The sequence below is a fragment of the Amborella trichopoda genome, chromosome 1 (genome assembly GCF_054954075.1).
Source record: "Amborella trichopoda isolate Santa Cruz 75 chromosome 1, AtrichopodaSantaCruz75HAP2 v2.0, whole genome shotgun sequence".
NCBI classification, from domain to species: Eukaryota; Viridiplantae; Streptophyta; class Magnoliopsida; order Amborellales; family Amborellaceae; genus Amborella; species Amborella trichopoda.
The window spans coordinates 56,378,308-56,400,013 of record NC_142336.1 but is presented as its reverse complement, the minus strand read 5'-3'; the positions used below and the strand labels follow the sequence as shown (position 1 = coordinate 56,400,013).

General features: G+C 35.4%; 1 protein-coding gene across 4 annotated transcripts; it reads right to left on the bottom strand.

Moving 5' to 3' along the window:
- Positions 1–790: 790 nt before the first annotated feature.
- On the bottom strand, positions 791–19,573 carry LOC18440814 (uncharacterized). Of its 4 annotated transcripts, none has more exons than XM_011627487.3 (26): positions 19,325–19,573; positions 18,544–18,667; positions 17,685–17,756; positions 17,057–17,158; positions 13,355–13,523; positions 13,103–13,201; positions 11,597–11,746; positions 11,400–11,439; positions 9,856–9,913; positions 9,599–9,681; positions 9,124–9,222; positions 8,898–9,013; positions 8,607–8,725; positions 8,417–8,487; positions 5,852–5,963; positions 4,784–4,923; positions 4,434–4,592; positions 4,256–4,359; positions 3,981–4,156; positions 2,990–3,179; positions 2,759–2,858; positions 2,337–2,505; positions 1,944–2,026; positions 1,705–1,781; positions 1,240–1,312; positions 791–1,146 (listed from the first exon to the last, which is right to left on the bottom strand). In XM_011627487.3, exons 1-26 carry the CDS (start codon positions 19,415–19,417, stop codon positions 1,048–1,050), a joined length of 2,877 nt encoding a protein of 958 aa, XP_011625789.1. In that variant the 5' UTR covers positions 19,418–19,573; the 3' UTR covers positions 791–1,047. The 4 variants fall into 4 exon arrangements, with proteins under 4 accessions (XP_011625789.1, XP_020526783.1, XP_088703275.1 ...); XM_020671124.2 differs by having other exon boundaries at positions 5,852–5,960; XM_088847149.1 differs by lacking the exons at positions 791–1,146; positions 1,240–1,312; positions 1,705–1,781; ... (6 more) ...; positions 4,434–4,592; positions 4,784–4,923 and adding an exon at positions 7,648–7,712 and having other exon boundaries at positions 8,422–8,487.
- Between the last annotated feature and the right edge of the window lie 2,133 nt (positions 19,574–21,706).

The window sequence follows — 21,706 nt, the reverse complement described above, 5'->3', positions numbered from 1 at the left end:
GGCCCTCATAGATGAGTTGGTGCAATGTGAGAGTAGTGTTAAAAGTTGAGCTTAGCTCATTGTGGATTATCTACAACCCACGGCTTGTTTTACCCCAAAAAAAAAAAAAAAGGGGTGCAACTCTTAAGAATTTTTTTCACCAAAATTATATGTTATGATAAAATTTGGAGGTGCCCTTAATTGGATTGTTTAAGGTTTGCAATCTTTTAAAAACCCCACCCATAGGTAAATTGTCTCATTATATACAATCATTTTTTATAAATAGTTAGTAATTTTTAAGTAAATCAGTATGAATAAAAACCTAGACCGGTAGTTGAGATTTAAGTGGTGCTACCACTACACCTTTAACCCCATTCCCAAGTTTTTGCTGCTGCCTTTTGTATTTATTTGTTTTAAGGAAAAAATTTGTATAAAGTTGCAACCTTAAAATGTAGAATTACAGATGCAACTCAAAAATCCGATTGATCATCTCGATATTGAGATATATGAATATATATATATATATATAATAAAAAAAAAGATTTTGAATCCCAAAAATAGGACAACTTGCAAGACATTATCTAGACCGTCCATTTTCAATATTTTCATATGTTTAGAGATCTACTTGATTTTAGCCGATCTTTATGTCAAAATTCCAAAATTTGGAGATTTTTTAAGAAAATAAAATGGTCGTTTCCTTGAGAATCTATACAAAGTAGCATACAAAAAAGAGACCTGTACATGGGGCGCATGCATATATTTGTTTTGTTACATTTATGTGTATAGGGATTTATCACATTTGTAGTGGTAATTGGAAAAATGCAAACATTGATGATTTCCAGATATTGTAAGCTGTAAGAACTATAAAATCCGCCATTTCCCCTTTTACACAACATTTTGTAACCTTTAAAGCTCAGCATACACCATGTTTGACGTCAAAATAATGTACAGACTCAAACTTCGCGCATAGATAGAGAGAGACTGCCTGCAAAATTTTGGTATCACCGTTAGATTAAGAAACCACGCATCACATTGCATGTCCCAACAGAAAACCCGACAAGATGCGACTCAATTGATCTTCGCTTTGGGCTTCCTTGGCCTCAACACAAACCAGAGTACAGCAAAAACCACTAAGAATGCAGAAAGTGTTGACAGATCAAAGTCCACCTGCAAGAAAAAGTAAATAGCAAAAAATCAGTATTCTATTGAATAAGAAAATAAACAAAAGATAAACTAAATATTATTACGCCAAATCTCTACCTGAACTTTGCGCTGGCGTCTGCAATGGATCGGATGCAGTGAGGCGATTGTAGCATTTGCAGCATCCATGAAGCTGGCACATGACAAAATTGCAAGTAAAAATGACATGAATAATACCTCATTTTATTAATACATTTTTTTTATTAGAAATGTTCATAGTCACAGCTACTCTGAACGGCTTTCAAGCAAATAATAATAAAAAGAGTTCTTCAAAAAAGTTATAACTTTTTATTGGGTCTTTTTCGAAAATTTAATAAAAATGGAATTTATTTTTTGCAGTTAATTCCAAATTAAAAAAGAGGATAACAATGATCTAATTTTACATCCCTGTTAATATAAGAATATACTCCATTAAAAATCAGTAGTTTTTATTTTGTTAATTGTCAAACATTTAATGTTATGTTTTAACTGCTGATTCTCGATCAAAATCCTGTATCAATGTGTGCAAAAACTCCAATTTCTGACCCTTTTGATGCATCCTCAAGCATGTAAAGCAAATTTAAGGCATCCCCATAACGCAATTCACCAGAGACTGTGGCAATCTGTAATCATACAAACAAAAACATAAAATGAGGAACACCTTAAAGAAAATAGAAAACTGAGATATCCGGAATGTGAATAATCATATTCATGAAACATAAAAGACAAACAGAAAGAAAATTGACTGATTCTTTTTTTTAAAAAAAAATCTAGAAAGAACTTACTCTTCTCCAGAGGCTAACAACTGAGTTGTATCGGCTCACCAAGTTGCGCTCCTGGGATTTGAATAGCTTGAAAGTCTGGGCCGCTGGTTTTTGTTAAGTTTTATGTGCACAACGATTTTTGAGATTTAAATCAGATTGTCACTGGGTATGTCCTAAGAGATCAGCATACAAGACAAAAAAGGAGTGCATTAAGTTGAAACTCGAGTGTAGTGAAAAATTTTGCATGCGATTTTGCAGTTTAAAGAAGGCAAAATAATAATAACTGATCTCTGTTATATCATAGTAAGTATAATAATGATTTTTTTTTAATGTCAATAAATGAATGAATCTCTGTTTTTTTTTAATGAAGTTAACTAAATAAATGAATCTCTGTTATATTATAATAAAGGATACTTGTGCGCTCCATAACCAGTAGACGTATAGCATCATTCATAACCTGAATAGACTCATCAAGAGCAGTGACTATGTAACTCCGAGCAATTGTATCAGAGTGGAAACGAGAAATGTGCCATCCTTGGGAAGTGACAGAGAAAGCATTGCACCCCACCGACCATATCCAGTCCTATGTCGGCAAATATAAATTTTAAACTGTAAGTTCTAAAGCTCTAGTTTCAACATTTTGGTAACTTTAGGTATTTCACTTCATAAAAAATAAGAGTGGCCCGTGATCATGAATATTTCGGAACCTATTTCAATGTTTGCATTCTATAGAAAGTCTTGCAAACTAAATCATTCATCTAAAGATCATTTGTTTAAACTTGCCAATGTCCAATTCCATTTTTTAGGTTTCCAATCTGTCATATAATTCTTCATACCTGGATTGCACTTTCATGAGTGTGACTGTAAACCAGGTGGAGAGGAAGTAGACCGGCAAGATGTTCTGCAGTAGCAGCCATAGCAGCTTTTATAGGCCGCCTATGAAACAAAAACTCAGTAAAATCAGAAAACAAAATAACCAAGAAGTTTCACTGAATGACTGGAATTAATATTGAAGTAGATCAACTTCATAAAGGAGCACACTGCTATTTTTCCAATAGAATATCAACCTCAAATCCCACAACAGAGACTGCCCATTACACTGCAGGTGGCTCTCCCAAGAAGATGGATTCGATTGAACAACAATAACCATATCCGGAAGAGCTTTTGCCTGGAAATGTTTGTCCACCAAAAGCAGCTCATTGTGTATAAACCAGAAGATGGGAACTTCAAGTGTAGACCTGCTATGAGAATGTGCTCCTGTGTAATTACAGGGGGGAAAAAAATGGATTGAGATTTAAGGATACTTTAGTTTGTGTGTAACTTAGCAGAAAGTTTAGAGAAACTTCAAATGAACAGAAAAAAAAGAAAAATCAAATTTATCTTGGATTGCTCTTGACTCCAGCTGTAACTTGCCAAATCTACTGAGAAAGTTCCGTATGGGTAAGTAATAATCAGCTTGTCAAAAAGAATATTTGAGCAACAAAGATACATAGGAAGATACATAGCCAGAAGGAAGAGAATTCGTTTTCATTATAGACGGAATTGCATTCCATATCAATGCAATGCTGCAAATGTCTTGCATACAGCTACATGATTTTGAAAACAAATTTGGATTTAGAAGTAACTACCTTCCAACCGGTTATATGTAGGAATATGGATATTTGTTCCTATCCAACCTTGAGATGCGGGAGTACATCCAAGGTTGGAAAGGGATCCAACACCTTGCTGACTTTTCCTATAGCAATAGTGCTAGGCAGTTTGCAATGGAATAGCATGTGTGTGTGTGTATTGCTAGGCAGTTTGCAGTGGAATAGCGTGTGTGTGTGTGTGTGTATTGCTAGGCAGTTTGCAATGGAATAGCGTGTGTGTGTGTGTGTGTGTGTGAGAGAGAGAGAGAGAGAAAGAGAGAGAGAGTGTGTGTGTTTGTGTGGGTATGTGATGAAGTTACAAATCCAAGAGACCATGACCAGAATTCATACATGAGAACTCTGCAAAGTATTATCACGTTAATGTGCATGCTTTGCATAGGAGTGCACAAGGAAGTCTGTTATATTTTACCTTTAAGAGAACCACTATCACTCAGCCTCTGCAATTGATGTTGAAGAATTAAGGAATCAAGATATCCCCTGACAGTTGACCTATATGTTCCATTGACCAACAATAATGGGACAGCTGCTGCACGCCTGGCAACCGAGAAAGCCATAGCCAAAGCAGGATCGTCTGAGAGCGCCAACCTGCAAACATGACGTAAAAATGAATCTTGAAACATATAGAACAAGGCCCATTCACCTCAAAATGAAGCAAAAAAGGGTATGGCACTATGATTAGCTTACATGTGCGTGCTAAACTGAACTTTCTGAGACGGTACTAACAAAGATGAAAAAGCATCCATCACAGCCTTCAATTCAACAGGTAAATTCTTGGTGTTCCTGACTTTCTGCAACAGTACAGGCAGTGTAAAGACTCGCATACAATGGAATAAATATATTTGATGAATTAAAATCAACACACCTCTTGGGTGATGAAGAACAACTGGAAAGATATCTTCTCATAATAATGGTATGCCCCATCAGCAGTTGAAGGTGAAATGATGTGCCTCATAGAACTCCACAAGGTAGCACCAAGATGTGCAAGGAAAGAATCACGTGCAACATTGTAATTTTGAAAATGCTGAATAAATAATTGTGCCAAGTAAAGAATCAGTTACACTAATATCGATGCATGTTTTCCATATAATTGATAAGAGAAATGATAGTAGCTTTATGAATGTTATTGTATATAAAAGACCAAGTTTCAAATGCTTAGTTCAATTTTCAAATGCATATTCCTGTGATGATCACACAGGCAAGAAAAGGTTTTACCTCATGTACGTCACTAAACAAATTCCAGTTCTCCATCCGTTTTAGAGCATCAATAGCCTTTCTCTTATGGCTTTCATCATATTCCTCACCATCCAAATTCTGCAATTCAGTTTTCAGATCCCGCATTCTCTCGTCAAGCTCTGTGATAACCAAAAATTGGCAAGTGAAAACTTGTTAACAAAACAAAGAAGCAACAACAATAATATCAATACTTTCAACCATCATAAACCATTCTACAAAAAATTTCCTATTTTCCTTTTTAAAGTTAATGACATTATTATTGCATGGCAACTCAAAACTGTATCAAGGATCCTCTCACAAGCATGGAAAAAATTGAGACGGAACATCACAACCAAACTGATACGAATGAGGTAGGGTTGCCCTTTTTGCTGCATTTAAAAAAAAAAATCCACTTAAGGGCTTAGCAGTAGTCAATGGGAAGGTCATGGCCGGTGTTTGGCAACACCAAATACGATGCATTAGCTATTCAGAATGAAGCTCCATTTCCCCCTAAATACGACAGAGATGGAAAGATTCCTTGGGCTCTTTTTGTCTCTTAGTATTTTCCACAATAAAGCGCAACACTCATCACCTTAGGTTCCTAATGCTAGGAGCAAGGGTGCTGGCAAATCTAAACTAAGATAAAACTCTGTTAATAATATAAATGGCAAACAGGTAGATCGGTCTCACAATCACAAAGAATAAGACTGAATTCCGAAAACCTATTGTTAATACAAATGATGGACAGCAATAACTTTTTATACACAGCTTGATATTCATGATGACTATCAATGCACAAGGTTTTTAAATGGTGCCCATAAACAATCTACACTATGTGGCACATCATCCAATTCAGCAATGATTTGTTCCCTCTTCGCTTGTAATTCTTCCAACCACAGTTCATCAAAAGATATCTATTACACTTCATTGATGATTCTAGATGGTAATTTTTATCTCAATAATTTACACAGTTGCTTATTCACTTCAGGATGGTTTTTTATGAATGTATGTCACAAGACACAACAGCCTACTAATCAAACCAAACATGAAGATTTCAAGAACAGATACCTTCACAAAGAGCAAGCTTGACCTTTCTTCCCTTGCAGTGCTTGAAAGCAAAAAGCTCATATATATCAATCTCTGCTAAAAGGACATCAATAGCATGATGATCCTGTTCCTGCTGAAATAAGATAGAGCATAATTTCAATCAGAGAAAGAGGCACACAGTAAACCTACAAACCACAATTGAACACCACTTACAGTATGAAAAACAAGCAAGATTTCCCTTGATGATTATGAAAGAAAAGCAAGATTCATATGAAGAATATAAAATATCAAAAAATGCTAGGAAAAAGATAAAGATCTGCACTAGTCTACTTTCAAAAGATAGTACATCATTGAGAAGTACGAAAAGTGAAGCTTACATCCATGTGCCTTAAGCACAGTGGAGGAAGGATACACACATACGTACATACATATAGAGTGATTTCATGTCACCGTTTCATTCTGATATAACAAAAACGCAATTTGAATAAACTATGATTGACACATGTATGACCGCAAATATTGCATAGCCCTCTCTTCATCCCAACAAGAAAAAATTTGAATTTGCGCCCTAGAAAAGGTCAAAATTAGTCCTGTCCAACGACTCCATTCATTTGGTGGATGTTGAGATCACTCCATTCATTTGGAGGATGTTGAGATCTAGGATTCTAAAAACTTAAAATCATTTTTTTTCTGTTCTTAAAGCTGTTCATCTAATGAAGATAATGCTATCTACAAACTTTTGGATTAAAGGAATCCCTCTAAGGCCTAGATCTAATCATTCCATCAAACAGATGGCCTATGTTAATTGGGTTAAAAGAAAACACTTCTCAGGATGCATTTTCATCTTTTTTTTTATTTTTATTATTTAAAAATTGAAGCCAAACAAATGCCCCAAACATGGTATTTACTGGGGCATTTCATCTTATTAGTATAAAACAGTTGCATGAAATCACTCCCCTACACACACACACACACACACACAACATGAGCGTGCATGCACACATCTAATTGGATTTAGGATGAAGGTCCCCACTCAGGTTGCTAATTTATGACAGGCAGCCTTCAAAAATAAATTCTATCTATTGAGTTTGTTTAGCAGGTGCTCATTATGCATGGAGGAAGAGGAAACCATGGAATGTTTGTTGGCTCATACTTCAGTGCAATTAGAGCTGAATAATTCTGGTCAGGTTTAGGACAGTGAAACTTGAATAATATGGCAACCACCCTTTGGTGGCTGGCATTCTTAGCCAAATTTGGAGTACTAGGAAAGAGAAGGAATAGATTCTTTGGTAGCCAAGCTCCAGCCAAAAACACCTTTAGTAATATTAGCCCAATGGGCCACTCCATAAAAGATAAGCCAAAATCCGGATTGCAAAGGGAACCACGCAAATTTGAACTTTATAATGACAAGATCTCCCTTGATGATTTTGAATACAAGCAAGATTCCTCTTGATGATTATGAAAGACAAGCAAGATTCATATGAAGAGCTTCAAATTTGCATGGAAAATAGCTAAAGAGCCAACCTGACTGATCTGCACTAGTTTACTTTCGAAATATAGCGACTTCATTGACATGTATGCAAAATGAAGCTTACATCCATGTAAGCCCTGTGGAGAACCCGGTCTTCACTTCAATACAAAATGGACTTAAAAAAAAAAAAATCCCTTCTAAACTGATTCGGTAGAAAGGCCCCCACTCACGTTACTAATTGACTACAGGCAAAAATAAATTCTATTAATTGACCACTAACAGCACAAGGTATTGATGATGAAAAGTCCAAGATTCTGCCCTTGGAGACAAAAGGAAAGGAATTTACCTCCCAATGGCATTGTCAAGATAAAATTTAAGAGTCTCATAGTCATACCAAAGACATCCCTAGTCCTGCAAACTAAAAGGGACATATTAGAAATTCTTAAGGTACTGTTTGAAAATGATATGCAGGTTCCACGAGTTTCAATGAAGAAGTACAGCATAAGGAGTGAGGATCAACTTGATGATTCTGAGTGGATATCCATCAGTCAGACATTATCAAGCAGCTAAAACACACACACTGTAGTTACTGGAATTTACTCAAATTTTCAAGACCCAAACTCAAACATTTACATTTCGGACTTTTTTACCATGGAAAGAGACATATTATTCGCACATAATTGATCTAAATGGAGGCAATCAGGGCTTTGTATTGGCATTAGTGACATTACACACCTTTTTGTTAACCTTTGAAGTCATTTGCCTCTTTTATTAAAGCAATTTCACTTCAAATGAAGAATCTGTAGGTGTGCCACCAACTAGTAGCGCACCAGAAAGTTACTCAGAGGATGAGATTATCTTTTACTCTCTGTTTTATACAAGTTTCATAAGGGTATTTTCAGCCTTTATACCACTATTTTATAAAGAGCCTTTTAAGCACAGCTCATGAAACTTATTCGCTTCAGAGTTTTCTTTTCCACACAAGAAGACAAAAATCAGATGACAATCATGAACCTCAAGGCATAGTTCATGGCACGTATGATCACAAGAAAATGAGATACATGCAAATGCCAAGGAAAATCACACCATTATTGAGAAGGATTGAATGAATATACATCACCAAATACTGCAAATTTCTCTTGAATGGCATCCTGCAGTTTATTTTCAGCTTCAGCCTCTGTTATTTCTGTAGGCCAGGAGAAGTTTCCCATTACTGCTTGACTCAGGCAAAAACAGTCAAATCGTACAAATACTGAACTAAACAGATAGCACAATGTACCTACACTTTGAAGATCTTTATCCTACCTGCTACCACACCAATGGTTTTCCCAACATTAGGTAAACTTAACTCTGTACGTACACCTTCTCCACCAACAGTTGGGCCCCATGAAAAAGGGCCAGCACTTAGATCAATAAAGGCCCATCTGATGAAATATCAAATACCCATAATTATCCGAAATATTATCAAAACATGAATGAAAAAGATAAAAGGGCATAGAAATATTCCAAAAAAAAATTAAAATAAAAATTTCCGAAGGGAATTAATAGCAAAAAAGTAACACAACAATATATGAATATATTATGAGTCCCACTAACCGATCTTTTCCGATCCATGTATCAGTTAGACACTCTGGGTACAAACCAGCTAGCTCCCCAGATCTCAGCTCTTTTTCCAATAGGAGCTTCATATCTTCGTTCTTTCCATGCAAAATCTGGAATTTCAAACAGATTTGATCAAAAATATCTTGCAGCAACCAGTAATATCTAATTTGCTTTGTGCTCTTGCATTATTTAGAGGTTAAAAAATAACTTAAAAAAATACCTGTGCAGATTTGCTGTAAACAACTTCAGCAGCAGTTTTTCCTTGGTATAATGTCTCAACTTCTCTCAAAGCAGCTAAACACATGCTTGACCACTCTGACTGAAAAGAGTATACCAAAATATCATTAGAATACATGAGTAGAGAGAGAGAGAGAGAGAGAGAGAGCATAACAAGATCACTGCATCCATAGCATGAAAACTAGAGAACGTAATAAATCATTGTTATAGGGAAGTGCAAATGTGCAGATAAACTATTAGCATCTGAATTAGAACGTAGTGCTGAGAGCTTCTAAAGAGCACAACTGATCATCCAATAACTCAAGAAATCACATTCATCCAAATTATGAAATCCCAAAAGGCACAAAACAATAACTATGGTTTGAATAATAATAGAAGTAACAATAATAATAATAATGAGGATGATGATGATGATAACAAAAACAAATCATATCATGGTTTAAAACAACAACAATTACCGTGTCAAAATCCTCAGCAGTTGTCCAGGCAAACTTCAACATAGGATGTTTTGCATAAAGTGGCCGTTTGCTCGGATAGTTCTCTGAAAAAGAAAGTACACCGTGTCTTACAGATTATCACAGCCAGAATTGCTTATAAATAAGGGATTATGTGCAGGAGGGACAATTTGCACACAGATAAAATTGATAAGCATGTATCATAACATCATTCATGGTTCAACAAAAAAAGGAAAATCAGAACCTCAAGTATTCCTTACCCAGGAGATTTTCTGCCACCTTTTCGGACCGGAGGAGTTTTGTTCGAATGCTCGCATCCTGTGTACAGTATATCTAATGAGGACATGCTTTGACAAGATAAATAGGTTAAAAGGTTACACAAGAATGTCACAAGAAATAAATAAAGGGCATACAATAGATTAGTCACAAGACATTTTGGAAATATTACAAAAAAAGTTATATTCAAGACTTATGCGACCTAGAAAAGCCATGAGAATAGTAAGTTAATTTGATCAAAATAACATATCAAATGATCATGAAGGGACCGGGTTGAAACAGAAATAACATTCCAATAACCAAAGGAAAGCTATGTAATAGATTAGTCACAGGACTACTGGTCACTATTACAAGCAGTCATCTTCCACTTTCAACGAGAGTCAAGACACAAAAACTGGTTGTCACTAAAAGGAAAAATTGAGGAACCTCAGATGAACTACTTCGCAATAAATTTGATAGATATGATATCACAGAATACGGTCAAGGCACATAGCTGGCATTATAATGTTCGCATCTATTTTTAAATGTTAACAATAAAAAAGAACAAAAAACAAAGGTATCAAGGCAATTTCATTCAGACAAGGATGGAACCTCATCCACACCGAAGCTCTGCACATCAGACCCCTAACCTAGTATTAATAAAACCATCAGCTATTGCTTGCCTTCTGTGTAAAAATAAAACAAAATAATAAAAAAATGAAGCCAATACTGACAAAATAAATACTCAATCTCATGCACAAACTAGCATGAGTGCCGGAGACAATGTAGGCCTCAACATAGCATCCACGTCTCAATATGTTATTCTCTTGGTGTCGACCCCAAGGCTAGCAAGTAAATGCATCCAAAAGTTTGTTAGTCCAACTTGTCGCAATTTCCTTTTATAAATGGGTCCCCATGTAGACCCTGATTGTCAGCTAAACGATATATTTAAATGGGAGCTGGATACTTCCCTCCAGTCGAGAGCTATAAGTTATCAATGTACGTGATTCCAAGAAAAAAGAAACAATCATATATAAAAAAAAGAGAGAGAAACAACCATACTCGTCAACGGAAAGCATTTAAGTATCACACCAAGAATTAAGAAAAAAGGTCATCTATGTCAAATTTAGTAACATGAAAGTCATCACAAGGACAGATCTGAGAAACTAGTTATAAGCATGGAAATTGAAGTGGCCCCCCACCACTATTATTTCCCCTTGGCATGTTGAAACTTAACCATTCCATAAGTGGACTGCACAAGAATGCAATATAAAAATTAGAACCCAATTTTTGTTTCTCTAGAAAACACGAATGTTTTCTTTCTGCCATTAAAGGTTGTACAGGATCTATAAGAAAAACCTAAGGAGCAGACATAAGATCATCAGAGCCTTTTCCCAACAGTGTAAATTTGATATGAATAAGTCATGCATCAGAAGACTAAAACGTGTAAATGGATGTCTAGAAGAAATACTCTACCAAACAAATGAAAAGATTTAAATTGACAATGATTTAAAGGAAAATGTGATAGGAGAGATAACGGCAACAATACCTCCTTTAACAAATTAATATCCGACTCAGACAAACCCCTCCTGTAAAAACAGGATGCTGACATAAGTCAAAAATAATATTTATAGACATGATCATCGCTTAAGAACATCAAAAGGTAGACAGTTTAGGAATCCATGGCTACAGTTTCACAAGGATTAGACAACACTTGAAGACTCACCCTGCTAAAAAACTACTCACCGATAACCATACTTTGCTCTGGCATTCTCGTGCTTCGGGTTCAAGATGAATATGTTATAGGCATTCTCAAGTTCAAGATAATCAACAAGACTTGCAAATAAAAAGGACATCCTATCCATATCAACTTGCCAGAAAGTATCATCGCCAGGCCTGTATAATGATAAAAAGAAACTCTCAAGATTGGTGAAGCACTCTTGACCATAGATGCAACTAAAAGACATAGGACCATTTCTTTAACCAACTTTTTCAGATCAACCAAACAAGATAAATACTGGAAAGTTTCCCATATGTTTTTAAATCTTAGTATGGTACATTAGACAGTAAGAGTGGTGGTCCAAGGTGAGCCTGGAGAACTGGAGATATTTCGAAATGCTATGCCAGTCTCCTTGGCATTGCAGATTCATGTACGGCCAAGCTCAGACTCGGAATCAGGAAATTTCAAGCTCAATATCCAAACCCTTGGTCATTTATGGGTTTTTCTTTTTTTTTCTTTTTAAGAGGAGGGACAGTTGTCTTCTCTGTATCTTCCCAATTTTATAAGATATCTCTAAAGGGACGGATATCAAAGGATTTCTTAGAAGGAACTCAAGCATCATTGAAGCACAGAAGGAATTTTTGTGATCTTGCAGTTTGCCTTCCATTTCTGTAACTTAAGTGATTCCTGTCAATGTGGAGGCTAATTCAGCATCAAAAGCTCAGCAAAGTTGGATGTACCCATTTATGTGTTTCAGAATAGGGATTTCTCAGCAACTTAGGTGAATGAAACATTTCCATTCGTTTTAATAAATATTATCATTTATCAACTACCACTTGCCTATAGGCATCGTGGTGGCACAGCTTTTTATTGTTAACTTTGTTTTACTTCATTGAACAGAATGAAATTTACAAGCATACACATTTAGAAGCATACACATTCAAGGTAAATGAATTCCAGAGATGTTTTAGACATTTTTGCAAACATATCAACAGCCTCATTGGACTCCCTCCATGAGTAATGGAAGGAAACCCTCAAGACTGCTTGTGACAAATAAAATTCTTCTAAAATGTTAGCCCATCATAATGGGCAATCCAACCCCCTACCATACCGAGCTATCACATTTGATGAGCCTCCCTCTGTCTTTATATTCTGCCTTCTTAGGTGCAAGCCCAGAAACCCATGAGCACAGCCCATGCTTCTGCCTCATTGTGGTCACAAATATTGGTCGGTAAAACATGCAAGTTTTAAGTTGAGCGCACACTATCTGTGTGTGGTTTTCTACATATCACCTATTGTTACCTTAAGAACATCATTTTTCAGAAAAGAGAGCAGAAATGGAGATTAAAATTATTATCAAAAAAAGAAATGGAGATTAAAATTGATAATATACAAATATCAGGTGTTTCCACAAAAAGCACCCATCTGGCACATCCATGCTCAAATTAAAGAACTGCTCTTATTTGATCAGTGCTCAAACCCTTGAGTATTATTTTATGGACATCATTCATAAGAATGCAAGCCTGTTTTACCTATTATCTGATACATTCTCCTTGTGTGATAGAACCCTTATTGCATGCTCAAACACAGAAGTGACCTTTTCTCCCATTTGTATTGCATGAACAGAGAAACTGAAAGAACACAAGCAACATTACAGAAATCAATGAGGGAACTCCTACATCCCAGAAAAGGAAATCCAACATGAACGAAGGATCTCTCTTCATGAAAGTGGAAGGCGTCAAACCCATGCAAGGTAACTCAAGAATTGAGATAAACAATGTTACTTGTAATTCACATGGCTAAGAAGTGGAAGATGATGGCGCTGTGACCCATCCAAGCTGATCTTATAGAATGGAGTAAGGGCCTCCCCAACCTGTGGAACTCGTGTATGCTCAAAAATATGATCAATTTTTGTGAACCACTTTTCAAGTTCTTCAGAACCGAGCTTGAACTCTGTTGAGAAAATCACCCAACCCAAAAAGTCAAACTCTATAAAGGAGGAGGAAGAAAGGTTGATAGGGAGTCGAACAGCAGCGTTATCAACAAAGGGAATTAAACCTTGAACCATTTTTTTTTTTCTTATTTCTTTTTCTCTTGTAAACCTTGATAATATTGGTGAGCCATAAATTAGAGGCCTAACAATATTAGACAAATTTTAAAACCAGAAAATGATTATCTCTCTCTCCATCATTTAGTTTTCTTACTTAAGAAAAACCATAAAATAATTTTATCTAGCGTTTTAAAAATCGGCAATCCGGATTGGGTATCGCCCAGCCCGTTCCGAATCTAATGAAAAAAGGGATCCAGCCATTTTTTTAGAAAAAAGCTCGATGATATCATAAGTCGAATTTGATGATGTCAGGAATCGTTTTGCATGGATCGTTTTGGAATTTATATAAAGAAAAAGGTGAGCAAATTAATTATTTACAAGGGTAGCTCTCGAAATTTTTTCAAAATTGAAGGCTTATGTTGCCACGTTTCCTGCAATTGTCAGTTGCCATTGTATGTCAAACACGTCCCAGTCACGCAATCACATTAAGGTGCACGCACCACAAACTTTTTATAATAGTGAATTCGCCTTTAAAGCTTCGATGTGGGAAAATTCAACGCACACCCTTTGCTGCACAGCCACTTCTTAAACCCTTTCGTAAATAGGGCTCTCTCTCTCTCTCATTATTTTTCAGATTTAATCTTTTTTTAAGATTAATTATATTTATTTCTTTTTTATAATATACAAACATAAAGTGCATATAATTAATATTTAATTACATATAATTACAAAAATAAAATTCCATATAATAATTTACAAAAATTAAAACATAATTATATGAAATAGTTGTTTATTTATGTTAATAACTTAATATAATTATGTTAAATTATACATTAAAATTATTTTTAAATTACATGGAAGTGTTTTCTAATATTTTTAAATTATTTTGATGTAATATTATAATACTATATTATAATACTATATTATAATTAATAGTTATACAAATATCTAGATTATAATAATGCTATATTATAATTAAAACAATATTATATTAATGTTAACTTAACGTAAGTTCATACAGGGAAAGAATATCTCAATATTTGCATATTGATCAAAAAAAATGAAAGTTAATAATGTAGTACCCCCATTTCTCATTGGATTCCTTAAAAACAACATTTATAATGATTTTTAATAATGTTCTTGGATTTTTTATTGCCGAATCCAACTGATTCGGCCGATTCCCTATCCGAACCGCCGATTCACCGATCCGGATGGGTTTTTGGGGTGCTCGATCCGAGGCACCGATCCATTTTTTAAACCACTGATTTTACCTGTGTTTCGCAATATTGTATATTTCTATACATGTATTTTCATACACTCTTATATACATGTTTCATATCCTATTTATCACATTAATTCCTTCACATTATCTGAAAATTTATTAGTATTATTATCATACATACATACATATAACTGCATATCTAAATATATGTGTGTGTGTGTGTGTGTGTGAAAAAAGCTAACAAATGGTAGCACCAAACAGGAATAGTATTTTCATTTAGGCTCCCCACCGCCGATCATGATCACATAGTGGAGAGTGTACATCTTTCGTTTGCCTAGTTCTTATGGGGGCACACTTGTTAAAATAATAATAATACCGACAAAAAGACCAAAATACCCCTGCAACTTGCATTGGTATTTTGGTCTATTTTTATCAGAATAATTTTTTTTATTTTGGTTAACAGTGTGTGTGTGTGTGTGCGTGAGTTCGTGCATGTGTGTGTGTGTGTGTGTGTGTGTGTGTGTCATGTAACACATCCATTCAACCAATGTTCGAAAATTCCTCCGCCCGACCGCCTAGGCGCTATTGTCTAGGCACCCGCCTAAACGGTGCCCCGTGACAACTTACAGGCGACGGAAAAAACCCTCGGGTGAGGGAAAAAAACATAATTTTTTCCCCCTAAAAAAGGGGGAAGAGGATTTTAGGGCGTATTCTAAACCCCCAATAGAAAATCCGTGGCCTTTAGGGTGATAGAAACCCCTCAAAAACCATTATTTTGTGATTTATCAAAAGATCGATAAATTTTTTATTTTTTCGATTTCTTCCCAAAACAAAGGCAATAGTTCTTGGGTGGATTTGGAGCTTCTAATAGTTGATTTTGAGAACTTTTGGCGACCCAATAGACGAGGTTAGCACCGACATCGATTTGATTTTGATATTTTTAAAGTATTATCATATTTGAAATAGGGTTTTGATTTTATTTTGCTACAACATATTATGTTATGAATCATGTATTTTTTCTTTTACTTTTCTTTTCGTTTACAGTATATTTACATGTTTGTATTTATTGATTTTTTTGTCACTTGGACGATGAAATTGAGCATATATCATATTCTTTTATGAATAATTGATTCCTTTTTTGGTACAATATGTTTTATTTTGATATTCTAGTTTTTTGTTTTAGTTTATTTGATAAATAATTGATTATGCGATATCTTAATGAGTTACGTCTTATGTCAAAGTGAAACTAAAGTCTTAAAATGTCTTATATATTCAGTTATTCATTTAAGAACGTTTTTTATGTCAGGTGTGGGGGGGGGGGTTTATTTTGGTGAGGGCACCCTATCCCTGGGCGCCCGCCTAGGCTGCCAAGCACCCAAACCGCCTAAGCGCCCGAATCCATTTTTTTTAACATTGCATTCAACTAGTCTTGGGTGCCATGACCGAACTTGCTAAATGAGTATGTCAATGTTCAAGAAGATGGGGCGGTCGCCCCAGCGATCGGGGGTCTCAACTTCCCCGGCGGCAGGGCAACACTGTGTAAAAAAAAGGGACGAGGGGTGAAATATATTATATATTTTGAAAACAATTGAAATATTACTCTATGTTTGGCTACAAATTTTAAAATATTATACCATGTTTGGCTATAAATTTGAATATTACTTTGGTATAGCCAAACAAGGAGTAATATTTTCAAATTTACGTTATAAATTAGAAATAAAGCCAAACACAGCCAATTATATATTGTAATCTCTGAAATAGCACACCCTTAATATATATATATATATATATATATGAAGTTTCATCATAAATGTAAAGCCAAATTTCAAAAAAAAAATACAAAATGATAAAAAGGTATAACTATAACATAACACAATATTCAAAAAAAAAAAAAAGAAACACCACAAAAAATAGTTTTTGTGGCAAAAATCAAGTTCTCTTGGGTTTTGGGAGGCCAAAATGCCCTACCCTTTTGGCGAGGCCCATTTTGGGGCTTCACCAAAAGGGCCTTGGGCACTGAGCACCCGCCCAGGTGGGGGCCTGGGCGATTAGTTGGCCACAGTCCCGCATTGGGCCGTATAAGCCCATGGGGGGCCAGTGTGTCCTGCCAACCGCTTGGGCGGCCAACTTTTTTAACTTAGAGTATGTCTTTTGACTACTGATACATCAAAAAAATAATAATAACATGATGCAAATAGAAAGGCAGATGCTTACCATGGTTCCCTTTTCCTTCAAATCCTATAAAAATGAAATTAACAGGGACCGGAAGATACATAGAATCTACCTCTTGGAGCTTCAAATAACTTGCAATGCTACCTGAAACACAAGGAAATAGAGAGGAGATAAACATGTCATACAAAGATCTCATGTGAGAATAGTTAAGATTACAAATCCGTGCAAACAAATTGATAAGTGAAACCATAAATGAACCTTGAAATGTAGATGTAAAATTTAAAGACTTGCAAATATGATTCAAAAAAAAATTAAAAACCTGCAAATCACGATGCAATTAAATGGCACAATTGCAACGCCCAATGTACATCAAAAAACACTAAAAAGAAAGTGAAATGAAGTTCAATCAAATTCGTGAGATTTTTTTTCTATGCCACATCAATGTGCGTATTTTTTAATACCTAAGATGAACAAATTAAGCAGAATTTGCTTTTTCATTAATTCTTCAGAAAAAAAATTCCTATCAAGACACATTTTTAAACAATATTTAAATACTCAAAGACGTTGGGCATGGGCATTTTTATACCACAAAGTTATCCATAATTTACCTAAAAACAAAAAAAGATAACTGGGAACACGAGGTTACTTAGATAGATGTGCATGTACCTACCTGCCTTGGTATAATTAAGCACAGACATCTTGCCGAAGTCAGAAGATTCTGAAGCTTCCAGATCATCGAAATCTACAAATTCAAGATTGATAGAGAAGTTGAATTATATTTAATGAATAATAACTTTGGCTAGAAGCCATATAGGAATAAAGTGTAATGTAACAATCACTTTCCGAATTCCATGTTTGGATGTAATATTCTATTGACAAATAGTACCTGAAACTGTAATGTTTTAGACCAGATATGTAGTGTCTTTAACATGTTCGGATTAATTCTATGAATAGTAAGCAATTATAACCATATGGAAACAACTAGATCACATGGCAGGATATTCCATAAAAAATCCTTGTGAGACTTTGCTCTATTGAAAAATACTTAGACAACCAATAGAAGTCTTGATGAAATGTGTTCCTTTGAGCATGCATAGAAGAAATGCATATCCCACAAATTAAGGGAACAGGATTGCTTTTCAATCTGTAACAAAAGAAACATGAAATATACTACTTTTTGAAACCCATTTTTAAAAACTCTTTCCATGCATACAGTTAACGTTTAAAGAATCAAGTAGAGGAATCAGAACAGCTTGACTCAACCCAGGATAGCCTGAGTCTATATTATCATTATGAATGATGCTCTCATGAGTGCTGCATTGCAACTGATCAAAAAAAGATATAATGCATGTATAACAAAAAGGCCATGGAAAAAGGTGTATATCATCTATACAAATAATAAAATATACACTCCCTGTTGAATTTTACAAACCCCATGCTACATCAGCAAGTTTTTTTTTTCCGATAAGTACATTAAAACCAAATTCTAGATTACGATAACAAGTGCATCAACCAGCAAAATGTCATACCTCCATGAATAACTGAATCACTCCAGAATCTACTCTTTCCTTTGAGGTTGAATAAGGAGAATACTGAAGATCCCCCACTCTTACTTGTAACCTTGCCAGGTCCTGATGACCCAGATGCGGGAACCTGAAGAATTTGAAGTAGTGAACAAACAATCAGTTGAAAGAAATAAAAAGTTACCTTAAAGAACAAAATTGAAAAAATAATAACAAATATAACAAGGCAAGTATCAGGATCGTAGAAGAAATAAACAACACATCAAAATGGCAAAAGTACTAAATGAATACATTGTCATGGTTTCACCTGTTATTGAAGACATTGACATAGCTTCACCGACTATTGAAGGCAAAAGTTAAAATTAAGACGTTCTCTATTGGGACCAAGAAGATGCCATTTTTCACTGACCCTGAATTTTCATGATTTACTACACAACAGGTGATCTTATTACGTCATTTTAGTATTAACAGACTGTCACAATTGCGAAAGTGCATAAATTTAGCGAGTAATGATATGAAATAAACCCTAATTTCCATCACTGCTGGAACTGAAACTTCTGGTAAACCAGATGAAAATGTGTAGTACAATTACAAGTGGTTCACAGAGAAGTAGTGAAGAAACCACATATATCATCTGTCTCAAAACCCAGATTTCCATCTTTTTCTATAAATTCACATCTCACTGAACGGTAGAGTTCCGAAAATTTCAACAAATTATGCATTACAAAGCAACAAAGAAGACGGATTAATGAAAACAGATAAATTTTTGAGCTTATCCTGCTCTTACCAGAAAACTTGCTCCAATTAATAGCAGAAAAAAGGCCGAAAATTTCACAGAGCTTGAATAATTAAACTTGTTTTTTGTATGATCTCGATCCATTTATTACCAGACTGGCATACCAGAGCTACAAAGCTTGTTCAGCTAGGGTTTTCAATGATGAAATTGAAGTTAGGGTTTTAATGGCGAATTCACCACCAAAAAAATAATCGAAGTGGAAAACCCTCTCGGTTGATAGAGAGGAAGAAAAATGAAGTCACGACCAGCATCTGGGACCTAGACCTTTGTGGACCTCTTGCGGTGACGACGAAGGGTACATTTTGCTGTCAATTATCTAAAATATCCATGTAATGGTAAATTTACTGAAATGCCCTCGGCAACTATCTGATTATTATTACATTAGACTTGTCCCGGACGACTGACGTGGATCGTCCGTCTCATGCATCCATTTTGGATCAGTGATCTGGAAATATAATTAATTAAAAGGGATTGTATACAATGAGATCATTTATCTTTGATACATAGAGGTTGCGATTATTTTGTAACCATCCAAAGTGAAATATGATAGTTTGGGATTTATAAGCATCAATTTAAAAAAATATTAAGATAAGCTTGAAAAAGAAGGAAAATAAAAGTAATGAAAAGAGGGTTTTTGGGGTTGGGTTTGGGGTTGGGGTTTGGGGGGGGGGGGGATGGGGAGCCATGGTCCTTCCCAGAAGTAATGCGAACTTGGCCAATTTCCAATATGGATTGGTTGTATTTAGAACACTCTCATAAACTTCGAAATGATGAAGTGAATCTATGACATATATTCTCTCATTTGTTCAAAATATATACATACTTGATGAGTCTCATTTGTTCAAAATATGCATTGTGTATAGAGATGCATGCTATCCGACTAACTATTGTGTTGCGTGTGATTCATTAAATGGACGGCGGATGTGAGACTTCAAGTTCATCATTATTTGTTAGGGGGATAGTGGCTCGTATCATTGCTCAAGTACTATGCAAAATTAGTGTTGTGGTGCAAAGGTTTCCATGTGTCCTAAAAAAATTTTGCGTTTGGCGACATCCAACCATTAGATCTTGGTCCTATTGAATTCTTGGTTCAAATGCCTATAAATACAGAGCATTTGTTTAATCAAACCGCAGAGAAAGGAGTTTAACATTGAAAGGCTATAGAGCTTTAGTTTGTCTGTTAAAAGCTTGACCAAGGCCTACTTCACAAGTTCGAATCGTGCCATGATCATACAATTCTCTGTGGCCAAGAATTTACCAACCCATGCTATCCGCGACCGTAATGGACAAGGTTTCAATCCAACCACGATTAACAGTGAAACTGAGCCTTCATTTATGTAGTCAAGTGCTATAAATTTGGTCTCCTTTACATGCATCCTTATCTCTTGACTGCTGTCAAAACTCGCAGCTGATAAATAAATCGAGTCAAAGCACAAACAGTTTTGAATTAGGGGGGAGTTCAATTAAATCTCCAACAGCAGTAAAAGGTACATTCTCAGTCATTTGCAGTCACTATCCCAACTCAATTTTTCTGACGGTCAACTCAATGAAAGACACGAAAGTGAATCTCGATACAAGCAACTCAAAATGCCCTTTTATGCTACAATAGCCAGTGCCCCGAATCCCTTCCAATGCTTGAACCAACTGCAAGCATGGCGTTAACAATAACTGGCCTCCAAGTTTAAGTGGTTGAAAACCATTCTGGCCATGCAACTCAAAGACTCACAAGCACAATTGATCCTCTTTCTTCAAGCTATCAGACAACCTCACCTGAGTACACCCCAAGATGCGAATGAGTCCCAACGAATACACCATCAGGATAAAACTGAGCCGAGTAAAGCAGCTGTTCTCTCGATAACATTTTGGGAAGCACAGTTACTCTACTGACCTGCCACAGTTTGTTTGGGTTCTGGTGCAATTTAATAATAATATTATATGAGAAATTTGGAGAATTGAGAGAGAATTTTGTGAAACTCTGCTGATCATTTTCAAATATCGAATGCACGTTAGAAAAGTTCGATTATTTGCAGTCTCCCAACTTTAAAAATAAATCTAACACCCTTAGAACGAAAAATCACTGGGTATATTTAGAGTATAGATCATTCACTTTATCAACTGCTCTTGACTTGAAGCACACAGAGATTAAGTAGAAGTGTCGACAAAAGCATGGAATCCTACAGTTCCCTTAACCTTATGTTAGAATTCAACGAATTTTGTCCATGGTAGGAGGACCTGTGTCATTAGCCAGCTTATATGAGATGAAATATTGGGTCACGATGCATTGTTTGTGCCTAAGTCCATATGCATTCAAAAATCACAGATCCAATACTTCATATGTGGTGAAAACTGAAAGTCTTCAGGCCTTGGTTTGTT